Source organism: Phocoena sinus, chromosome 16 (genome assembly GCF_008692025.1).
Source record: "Phocoena sinus isolate mPhoSin1 chromosome 16, mPhoSin1.pri, whole genome shotgun sequence".
NCBI classification, from domain to species: domain Eukaryota; kingdom Metazoa; phylum Chordata; class Mammalia; order Artiodactyla; family Phocoenidae; genus Phocoena; species Phocoena sinus.
Window position 1 is genome coordinate 25370696 of NC_045778.1, and position 12392 is coordinate 25383087.

At 38.7% G+C, this 12392-nt stretch overlaps 1 protein-coding gene across 1 annotated transcript in view; it reads right to left on the minus strand.

The window, feature by feature from the left end:
- The window catches only part of CFAP70 (cilia and flagella associated protein 70), an 87053-nt gene that overhangs the window by 62803 nt on the left and 11858 nt on the right, over nucleotides 1-12392 (minus strand). Inside the window, exons 5-8 of the mRNA XM_032607977.1 lie at nucleotides 5512-5610; nucleotides 5260-5339; nucleotides 3879-4058; nucleotides 1057-1239 (exon numbers count right to left, since the gene is read on the minus strand). Coding sequence (XP_032463868.1) covers nucleotides 1057-1239; nucleotides 3879-4058; nucleotides 5260-5339; nucleotides 5512-5605 — 537 coding nt within the window. The 5' untranslated portion in view covers nucleotides 5606-5610. The remainder of the gene's footprint in view (nucleotides 1-1056; nucleotides 1240-3878; nucleotides 4059-5259; nucleotides 5340-5511; nucleotides 5611-12392) is intronic.

Below are 12392 nucleotides of genomic sequence, written 5' to 3' on the forward strand. Positions count from 1 at the left end.
CGCCTGCCAATGCAGGGGACGCGGGTTCGTGCCCCGGTCCGGGAAGATTCCCACATGCCGTGGAGTGGCTAGGCCCATGAGCCATGGCCGCTGAGCCTGCGCGTCCGGAGCCTGTGCTCCGCAACGGGAGAGGCCACAACAGTGAGAGGCCCACGTACTGCAAAAAAAAAAAAAAGAATGTGGAAGAAATCTCCAAGATACACTATAAAGGGAAAAAAGCAAGTTGCAGAAGTGTGTGAGTATGCCACCATTTGTGAAAAAAAAAAAATGACAGGGAAAGAATACGTGTAGGTATACGTGTGTATGAGTATGTGAAGAAAAAACACATTTTCCCTACTTCTAATATGATTAAGCACTTTATATATACTCAATTAAAAAGAAATAAATAAACATTTCACACTTGAGATAAAGCAAAAATAGCAGAGTCTTCTTGACAGGTTCTAGATCTCAAAACAGCAAGACTTTGAATACTTCCTATAAATCTGGACTCCCTAAAGAAAAACAATTTGATCCCTGATTTTTACTACACTGATATCTTTAAGCCAGTCTTTCTGAAATCTGACTCCCTTGCATCCTTTTCGAGGAAACTTTACTTTTCTAAATGTTTTTGCTTCTGAGTCTTCTTTTGACTATTTACTTTTGCTTTTATATGCGTAAAACTGTAACCAGAAGGAAACAAAGGTTAACTACCAGGGTGATGATCTGGGAAGGAATTAGGAGGAAGAGACATGGAGGAGGGGGGAGACTTTAACTGCATATCTCTTAATGTTTTATTTTGACCTGTAACTGTATTATAACCTACTCATAAATAAATAAATTTCAAATAAAATAAAGAATAAATATGAATTAAATCAATGATTTTGTTTGTTGGACTTAAGAAGTCAGGAAATATTTTAATCAGAACTTTATAGATAATTGTTTTATTTTGACATACACTTGTTTTATTTTAAGAGGTGATGGATGTATATGAATTACAGTGATTTACAAACTGTAAACATATGTTTTATCATATGTCAGTGCACTGAGATTATCACCAAACCCGCCTAATTCTCTCACCTCAGGACGGTTGAGTTCCCCTTCTTCTTCCTCATAGGGCCCACCAACGATGAAAGCATCAGGAATGTTATTAGCTCCTGGAGCCAGAATGTTGGCGATAGGCCATTTTTTGGGCCGAGGAACAGGTTCTCTTTCCCCTCCAAGCTTCAGAGTTCCATTCTTGAAGAAAATGGGATAGTCTTTCTACAGAAATAAATAGCATGTATCAGGAAATTTTGTGAAAGACTCTGAAGTGGACAAAAAAAGATTACTGAAGTGTCTTTTCAATGGAATGCCAGGTGTTCTCTGACAGATCCTTCTGTGATTATCTGTTTCTAAAGAGGGGCCTGTGTCCTTCATTGTCTTGCTGCTATTTTATAATTCCATAATTTATAGAAAATTGATAATAATGCAAATTATTCTTGTCCATAGATATGAACATGTATTTTGTCCAGTGGAGATATAACTGATTATTGCACTATGGCTGATAAGTTTTGAATTATTAGCAAATATATTTCAAGATTCCTAGTTGCTTGTATATATGGGTCATTTGTTCAGATTCTCCTTTTTCAAAAATATTTCTTTATTTGGCTGGGTTGAGTCTTAGTTGCAGCATGTGGGATCTTCACTGTGGCATGTGGGATCTTTAGTTGTGGCATGAAAACTCTTAGTCGCCACATATGGGATCTTTAGTTGTGGCATGAAAACTCTTAGTTGCCACATGTGGGATCTACTTTCCTGACCAGGAATAGAACCCGGGTCCCCTGCACTGGGAGCACAGAGTCTTTAGCCACTGGACCACCAGGGAAGTCCCCAGATTCTCCTCTGAACTGGTTTAAACCCTTTATGTCATTTTATATTTATATGAGAGTCATGATGTACCTTTTTAAGACTTATCTTTTAAAAAACAAACAAGTCTGACAAAGGGCTAAAAATATAGGTATTTTCATATCTGTAATTTATCTAAAATATACTTGCAATCGAAAATTGATAAAGTTATAAACAGACAATTTATAGAAAGGGAAATTCAAAAATCCAACATTTAAATAAAAACATGCTAAAAATCATTAATAATAAGTGAAATGCACATTAAAACAATGAGATACTATTTTAAACTGTAGATGGGCAAAGTCAAAGTCTGAAAATATTGTGTTGACAGCATTGTGAAGAGAACGGTATACTTATACATAGTTGATGGAAGTGTAAATTTGTACAACTATGGAAAGCAATTTTGTAGTCTCTTATAAAAAGTAAAATTGGCATAACCTGTAACTCAACTATTCTAGTTCTTTGGGTTAAGTTTTAAAACTTCTGTGAAGGAGGGGCATTTCTAGAATAGCAGAGTAAGAATCTTTGAAAATCTGCTCCTCAAAAAATACACAAAAAAACCAACGCCAGCAAAAATTGTCAAAATTAAGGATGCCAAGACCACTCAGGGCTTCCCTGGTGGTGCAGTGGTTAAGAATCTGCCTGCCAATGCAGGGGACACAAGTTAGAGCCCTGGTCCGGGAAGATCCCACATGCCGCAGAGCAACTAAGCCCGTGTGCCACAACTACTGAGCCTGCGCTCTAGAGACCGTGAGCCACAACTACTGAGCCCACGTGCCACAACTACTGAGCCCACGTGCCACAATACTGAAGCCTGCACACCTAGAGCCCATGCTCACAACAAGAGAAGCCACTGCAATGAGAAGCTCGCTCACCGCAATGAAGAGTAGCCCCCACTCACCGCAACTAGAGAAAGCCCACGTGCAGCAACAAAGACCCAATGCAGCCAAAAATAAATAAATAAATAAAATAAATTTATTTTAAAAAAAAGACCATTCAATAGGGACAGGACAGTCTTTTCAACAAATGGTGCTAAGCAGGTGCTAGTTATTCACGTGCAAAAGAATGAAGTTGGTTCTTACCTAACACCATATACAAAAATTAACTCAAAATGGATCAAAGGCCTAAACATAAGAGCTAAAACTATAAAACTCTTACACACAAACACAGGGGGAAAAGCCTTGTGACATCAGATTTGGCAATGATTTCTTGGTTACAACAACAAAAGAAAAAAATGGACAAGTTGAACTTCATCAGAATTAAAAATTTTGGGGGATCAAAAGACACTAACCAGGGACTTCCCTGGTGGTCCAGTGGCTAAGACTCCATGCTCCCAATGCAGGGGGCCAGGGTTCGATCCCTGGCCAGGGAACTAGATTCCACATGCTGCAACTAAAGATCCCACACGCCACAACTAAAAGATCTCACATGTGGCAACCTAACGAAGAATTTATGTGCCACAACTAAGATGCGGCACAGCCAAATAAATTAATTATTTTAAAAAGACACTAAACTTGGGCTTCCCTGGTGGCACAGTGGTTGAGAGTCTGCCTGCCAATGCAGGGGACACGGGTTCGTGCCCCGGTCTGGGAAGATCCCACATGCCGCGGAGCAGCTGAGCCCGTGAGCCATGGCCGCTGAGCCTGCGCGTCCTGAGCCTGTGCTCCGCACTGGGAGGGGCCACAACAGTGAGGCCCGCGTACCGCAAAAAAAAAAAAAAAGAAATACTACATCCAAAAATTGTCAGATTTTAAATGTTTTATATATTTTCCATCATATATATGTATGTATTGATATAAATTATATGTAGTATATATATATATATACAAGTATATAACATGTAAACTATAAATATTAACATGCATGTATAAAACAGAAGTAAACTTTATGTTTTTGAGCCTAAAATAAATCTCAGCCATTAACAGAGCCTGCTTTGAATGATATCTTAGAAGGTGAGGAAGAGATGACCATATGAGTGTTTAAATCTCTATAAATATCTTGCTGTAAGTCTTTACCTCTCCAGCTGATGGAACTTGCAGACCAACCATGAAGTTCTGCAGCAGCCCCATTGGAATGAAGGATTCAGGCACAGAGTAGGCAGCCTCCAATGTGACCTTCAGGAGATTGCCTCCTGAGATCTGGGCTGCGGTCAATAAGGGCTCTGCCACAAATACTTTAACTTCAAGACTGCACTGCTGTAAAAGAATAAAATTACGCAGACATTTGAAAATGCCAGAGGCCTCCATTTTTCCACATTATCTCATTTGAACCTCACATCATTGCTCAAGGTAAGAAGGTCAGGTTTAATTATTTCCATACAGAGGATTCAAATAGCTTTTTTTAGGTCCCATGAGTTAGAGATAAAGCCAAGAAGAGAACCTTATCCCTAAGCTAGAGCCCTTCCCTTCTCTTCTTCTATAAGATCTAAGGGAAATCAACAGTACATAGACTGGGACACTGGACCAAGGAAGTCAGATTGAGCCCAGATATCTACCTCTTTCCAGCACAAATCACATGGAATGACAGAAGAATATTAAATGATTATCTTTATATCCAATAAAACAATAATGCTACAATAGCCCTGGAAAACAAGAAATGCCATCACTGGACTACACATTTTTAGGAATCATTGAAAGACAGAAAGCAAATTAAATCAGATCTACCAAAAAAACCTAGAAGAAACCAATCACATCCTAAAATAAGAGAAGGAGAGAATCACAGCAGATGTAGGAGTGGATTGTGGCAGCTCGAAGGTCAGAATCAACAAGAATCAGTAAGGGGCCTACATCAACGGTTAAGTAAGGAACTGCATTCAGAATAGTTGGGGCAGTTGGGCCTTACTTGTGCAAAACTGAAGACAGCTGTGGTATCTGCTGAGAGTGAGTGTACTTGCACAAGAGTGGCAAAAGCAGTGCCCCAAGAAGCTACTGATCCCAGGAGGAACTGGGAAACAAAGTCCAGAACACAAACCAGTAACACAGCCTACCAATTCATGCTTCCCCTCCTCCAATGACCAGAGGCAGGCTACCATGCCAGAAAGTGTGTTAGATGCATTCATATACTATTTAATTTAATTCAACAGGTCATAGTTAAAGAGGCATTTCCATGGTTAAGCCTTCCCTGCATCTACCCCTGGGCAAAGTAACAGATACCTACTCTGTGTCCATATGCCCCAACCCACCATTTAATCACACTGGTCATAACCTCTGATGTGTAGATTATGAACTCCTAAAGTAGGAGTCTGCCTTATTCATCTTTGTTTCCCAGAACCTAGCACTATGTGTGCCTGTGAAAAGAAGGTGCCTGATGAATTGGACTCAACTAAATTTAACCTTAAGAGCAGACAGGCTTGACTGAATATCAGGCTGATATGTTAAGAGTTAAAACTCTGATTACCTTAATACCTGATCGAAGAGGTTCCAAGGGCGAGCCTGGCACAGGGTGCAATGGGACCATCGTTTCAAACGAACTCTCTCCTGCGAAAAGAAGGCCAAGTCAAGCCAAAGAAGGAAGGGTTAGGCAGAAATAACTGTGCTCATCTTTCAGTGAATCCCTCAAACTCACTGAGGCTGATTTTTGCACTTCTCTGGAACTAAGTTTTATGAGAAATAAGTTTATTTCTGCTTTTGAGCAAATCACACATCTGACCTTCCAGTAAAGGAAGAAGGTCCACCACAGCTTGACCAAGAATCATGGTCTTCTCCTCTTTCTGTTTCTTTTCCTTTGGTAAAACTTCAGTCATCGTTACTAGAAAAATCAAAACAAAGAAAATGAGAACATGTCTAGCTCACACATCAGATAACCAAGGTGCAACAAACAAAGCATTGTCAGAGAAATTCAAGTTAAGAGAAATGAACTTGAAACTCGAGAAGGCACCATTATTAGTGACTTCCAGTGGAAGATACTGGACCTCCTCAGTGACTTATTAATCTTTTTCCATGCAAATTATTTTTAAAAAGGATTTTTACATCATAATCATGTACACACATACGTATAAATTTACTGATACATATGATTATAACGAAGTTTCATGTAATATTCATCCTTAGCTCAAAATCCTTAGGTATTTTCTATTCTATTTCATGTATAAGAAATTACTGGTCATGACTCCCTCAATCAATTTTAGGAAAGACTAAAAATCATCATCTGGGACTTCCCTGGTGGCCCAGTGGCTAAGAATCCGCATGCCAATGCAGGGGACACGGGTTCGAGCTCTGGTCCGGGAAGATCCCATATGCCGCAGAGCAACTAAGCCCATGTGCCACAACCACTGAGCCTGCACTCTAGAGCCTGTGAGCCACAACTACTGAGCCCGCATGACACAACTACCGAAGCCTGAGCATCTAGAGCCTGTACTCTCCAACAAGAGAAGCCACCACAACACGAAGCCCGTGCACCACAACTAAGAGTAGCGCCCGCTCATCACAACTAGAGAAAGCCCACGTGCAGCAATGAAGACTTAGTGCAGCCAAAAATAAATAAATAAATAAATTTTAAAAATAAAATAAAGAAGGAACCTGAAAGTCCGTTTTTCCTTTTTTAAAAAAATATTTATTTATTTATTTATTTGGATGCATTGGGTCTTCGTTGCAGCACGCAATATCTTCATTGTGGCGTGGGGGCTTCTCTCTAGCTGTGGCATGTGGTCTCTAGAGTGTGACTCAGTTGTTGCAGCACACGGGTTTAGCTGCCCCGTGGCATGTGGGATCTTAGTTCCCGACCAGGGATTGAACCCATGTCCCCTGCATTGGAAGGATTCTTAACCACTGGACCACGAGGGAAGTCCCCAGTCCCTATGTTTATTTGTTTTAATTCCATGATTTCTTATGGTACATACTTACATGGTTTAACTTTGTACACATTTTTATCCACCTAGAATTTATTTTGGTGTAATTCTGAGATATTAGTTATATCTTTTTCCAGAGAGCTACCCAGGTGTCCTTACACCATTGATTACATAGACCATCTTTTTCCCTACTGATGTGAAATGTCATCTTAATCAGATGCTAACTTACCAGAAGTACTGGTGACAATCTCTGGACCTGCTAGTCTGTCCTAATAAACTGTAAGTCTCTGCATGCACAAACACCTCATTGTTTTATTACGGTCTTACACTATGTTTTACTCTCATGTAGGATTAATAATCCCTCATTAACTTTTTCAGAAATTCCTGATTATTCTTACTTTAAAAACTTTTTTCTGGGCACTTCCCTGGTGGTGCAGTGGTTAAGAATCCTCCTGCCAGTGCAGGGGACATGGATTCAATCCCTGGTCCGGGAAGATACCACATGCCACAGAGCAACTAAGCCCGTGTGCCACAACTACTGAGCCTGCGCTCTAGAGCCTGTGTGCCACAACTACTGAAACCCGTTTGCCTAGAGCCCGTGCCCCGCAACAAGAGAAGCCACTGCAATGAGAAGGACGCGCACCTCAGCAAAGAGTAGCCCCCGCTAGCAGTAACTAGAGAAAGCCCATGTGCAGCAATGAGAACCCAATGCAGCCAAAAATAAATAAATAAAATATAAATTAAAAAAAAAACTTTTTTCTGTAAGCATTCTATAATTAAAAAAAATAATTTTGGCAGATTTATAGAGATCATGTTAAACTTACAGGTAAACTGAGGGAGAATGACATCTTTGTTATGTTGAGCATTCCTGTTTAATATGGTATGCCTTTCCTTTTGTTCCACCTCATACCTCTCAACAGCATTTTCTTTGAATCAGGATCCAAATAAGGTCCACACATTGTGATTAGCTGGTGTCTCTTAAGTCTCCTTCACTCTATTGATGTGTCTTCCATTTCTTTAGGTTTTCTAAATTGTCCATTTTATCAAAGTTTTCATGAGTAATGGCAGAATATTCTTTTTTATGTCTTTTAAAAATTGTTTTAAAATACACATTACATAAAGTTGATCATCCTAATCATTTTTAAGTATCAGTCCAGTGGTACTAAGTATATTCACATTTTTGTGCCACCATCACAGCTATCCATCTCCATAACTCTTTTCACCTTCTAAAATAGAAACTTTATACCTGTTCAACAATAACTCCCCATTTTCCCCTCCCCCTGGAAATCACCAGGATACTTTCTATCCCTATGCATTTGACTACTCTAGGTACCTCATATAAGTGAAATCATACAGTACTTGTCTTTTCATGACTGGCTTATTTCACTTAACATAATGTTCTCAAAGTTCATCCATGCTATAGCATATGTCACACTTTCCTTCCTTTTACAGCCAAACAATATTTTACTGTATGTATATACCACATTTTGCTTATCCATTCATCTGTCAATGGACACGTGGATTGCTTCCACATTTTACCTTTTGTGAATATTGCTCCTATGAACATAAGTGTACATATATCTCTTTGAGACCCTTTCAATTCTTTTGTATATATTGCCAGAAGTGAAATCGCTGGATCATAAGGTCATTCTATGCTTAATTTTTTGAGGAACCACCAGTTCCTACAGTAACCACACCATTTTACAGTCCCACCAAAAGTACACAATGGTTCCGATGTGTCTACATCCTTGCCAACACTTGTTTTCTGTTTCTTTGACAGAAGCCATCTTAATGGGTATGAGATTGTAGCTCGTATTTTTGGTTAGCATTTCCCTAATTAGTGATGTTGACTATTTTTTCATGTGTTTACTGGCCATTTGTAGATCATCTTTGGAAAAAAGTCTATTCAAATCCTTTTCCCATTTTTGAATTGTTTGGGGTATTTTTGGTATTGAATTTTAGGAGTTCTCTATGTATTCTGGATATTAACCCCCTATCAGATATATGATTTGTAAATATTTGTAAATATTTTCTCACGTTCTGTGGGTTGCCTTTTTACTCTGTGGATAGTGTCTTTTGATGCCCCAAAGTTTTAAATTTTGATGAAGTTCAATTTGTCCATTTTTTTCTTTTGTTACCTGTGCCTTTGCTATCCTATCCAAGAGTCAATGAGAAATCTAATATGATGAAGTTTTGACCTATGTTTTTTTCTAAGTGCTTTATTGTTTTAGAACTTACATTTAGGTCCTTGATCCATTTTTGCATTAAGTTTTGAATGTGGTGTTAGGTAAGAGTCCAACTTCATTCTTTTGCATGTGGATATCCAGTTTTCCTAGCACTACTAGTTGAAAAGACTTACCCTCCCTATTGAATGGTCTTGGCATCCTTGTCAAAAATCATTTGACCATATATGTTAGGGTTTATTCCTCAGCTCTCTATTCTATTCCACTGTTCTGTATGTCTCAGTTTCTGTCAATATCACCCTGTTTTGATTACTGTAGTTTTGTAGTAGGTTTTGAAAACAAAGTACGAGATCCCCAACTTTGTTCTTTTTTAAGACTGTTTTGGATATTTGGGGTCTCTTAAGATTTCATATGAATTATAGAAAGGTTTTTTTTTATTTCTGCAAAAAAATGTCTTTGGAATTTTTATAGGGATTGCACTGAATCTGTAGATCACTTGGAGAAGTACTAACATTTTAACAATATTAAATCTTCTGATCCATGAACATGTGATATGTTTAACTTATTTGTGTCATCTTTAATTTCCTTCAGCAATGTTTTGTAGTTTTATATTTATGTAGATATATCTTTCTCTATTCTTTTACTTTTTACCTTACCATATGGTTATATTTTGAGTTTCTTGTATATAGTGTATTTCTTTATCGAATTTGTAATCTCTGTGTCTTGATATATTTAATGTAATTATTAATATATTAGGGCTTAAGTCTGCTGGGTTTTGTTTGGCCCCTCTTTTTCATTTCTTTGTTTTCTTTTCTCAGCCTTTCTCTGGATTACCTGAGCATTCTTTAGAATTCCATTTTTATTTATCTATAATACTTTTGAATATATCTCTTTGTATAGATGTTCTAGTCATTGCTATAGGTATAGCATTATATATATACTATTTATTACAATCTACTGATGTCATCATTTCACTAGTTTGAATGAAGTATAGAACCTTACCTCCCTTTATGTCCCCTTGCCCTCCCTGTTTATAATTGCCAAAAATACTTTCTCAATATACAGAACCACATCAGATAGTGTTATACTTTGTTTCAAGTGTCAAACACAATTTAGAAAACTCAAGGAGAAGGAAAGCTTATTTTATCTGTCCAAATTTTTGCTTACCATATTCTTTCTTCTTTCCTGATGTTTCTAGGTTCTTTCTTTTATCATTCCCTTTCTGTTCAGAGAACTTCCTTCAACCATTCTTTTAGGGTAGGTCTTCTGGTGACAAATTCTTAGTTTTCTTTCATTTGAGAATATCTTGATTTCCACTTCATATCTTTTATTTAGGTATTCCATTCTAGGTGAGCAGTTCTTTTACCACTTTGTAAATATTGTTCCATTTCCTTTGGGCCTCCATGTTTTCTGATGAGAAACTGATACCATTGTAGTTGTTTTCCCCTGCTTTCAATTTTTTTTTTCTGTGTCTTCAGTTTTCAGAAGTTTTACTATGGTGTTCCTTAGTACAGATTTCTTTTGGGTTTATCCTGTTGGGACTTTGCTCAGCTTCCTGAATCTGTAGGTTTATGTCTCTAGCCAAATTTGGGGAGTTTTCAGGCTTAACTTCTTTGAATACTTTTCCAGCCTCACTCTCTTTTTTCTCTCCTTCTGATACTCCAATAACACTGTTAAATCTTTTGGCATAGTCCCACAGGACTCTGAAGTTCTGTTCATATTCTTTTAGTCTATTTCTTCTACATTACTCAGATTGAGTAATTTCTATTGTTCTATCTTCCAGTTCACTGATTCTTTCCCCTTTTTCCTCCATTCTGCTGTTGAGCCCATTCACTGAGCTTTTCATAGCAGTTAATGTATTTTTCAGTTCTAAAATTTCTACTAGATTCTTCTTTATATCTTCTATTTCTTACTGAGACTTTCTATTTCCCCTATGAGTCTATCTATTGTTTTTTCATTTGTTTCCAACATGTTTACAATTGCTCATTGAAGCATTTTTATCATGGCTTCTTTAAAATCTTTGTCTAATAATGCTAACATATCTATCATCTTGGTGTTACCATCTACTGATTATTTGTTTAATTCAGTTTGAGATCTTCTAGTTCTTAGTATAATGAGTGATTTTCAAATGAAACCTGGAATTTTTATATTATGCTATGAAACTCTGAATCATACTTAAACCTTCTTTTTTGCTGGCATTTTTTGACACCGCTCCTACACAGGAAGGGGAGAGGCAATGCCTCATTATTTTCAGGTGGAGATAGAAGTCTAGGTTCCCCACTCAATATCCATTAATACCTGAGTGGGGCAGCTCCTCCGTACTGCTGAGGGAAAATGGGGGCTCTGATTCCTTACTTGTTCTCTACTGATACTACAGTGGGTGTAGATGCATTACCACTAGATGATGGTGAGTTTTGATTTTACACTAGACCCTGTTTGACACACGCCAGTGGGGAGCGGAGGAGCACCTCGTTACTGCCAGATTGCGGCAGAAGCCCTGGCTCCCCATGTGGTCTCCATTAAAACCACATGTTGAGGGAATTCCTTGGCAGTCCAGTGGTTAGGACTCGGTGCTTTCACTGCCTGGGCACAGGTTCAATCCCCGGTCAGGGAACTAAGATCCCACAAGCTGCGCAGCATGGCCAAAGGGAAAATAACAAAAAACAAAAAGCACATGCTGAGAGAGGGGGGTCATTACCATAGAGCACAAAAGTCCTGGCTTCCTACTTGGTCTTCTCTGACACCACTCAAGTAGGGTGTTGAGGCATGTTATTTCAGCTTTGTGCGTGTGTAAGCCTAGGTTCCCCACTTGGCTTGGGTATGGGTGGGGCCACAGTTTTTTTTTTCTGGGCATTTGACTGGAGTAGAGCAGTTTCTGTCTAAATGTTTTCTGTCATGCTAGGCTGCCCCCTTTCCTGGTCTTTTGATTAGAGAGAGCAGACTTTTGTTGTTGGTTGGCTGGTTTGATCTGTACCCATTTTTGTTTCCAGGTTGCTGGCTTCTTCAGCATACAGTTTGGGATAGATGAGGCAAAAAGAAAACCCAAGGAACTCATACTGTCTTTCCTCAAGTCTCATTTCTTTCTTCTCTCTACCTTTCAGAGTCTGTTATATAAATAATGTCCAGGGTTTATAGTTCTGAGAGGAATAGAGGAAAGTATATCTAGTCCATCTTCTTGGAGGCAGAAGTTCTGTTTAAAATTCTTCTTGATGGGCTTCCCTGGTGGCGCAGTGGTTGAGAGTCCACCTGACGATGCAGGGGACACGGGTTTGTGCCCCAGTCCGGGAAGATCCCACATGCCCCGGAGCAGCCTGACCCATGAGCCATGGCCACTGAGCCTGCGCGTCTGGAGCCTGTGCTCAGCAACGGGAGAGGCCACAACAGTGAGAGGCCCGTGTACAGCAAAAAAAAAAAAAATTCATCTTAATTTCTAATGACTGTACTTAAGATTATAAATGTATCTCTAAGCACTACGTTAGCTATATCCCACAGTTTTGGTATTTGGTGTTTTACTGTTGACTTGATTCTAACTGCTTTGCAGTTTTTATTATGATTTCTTC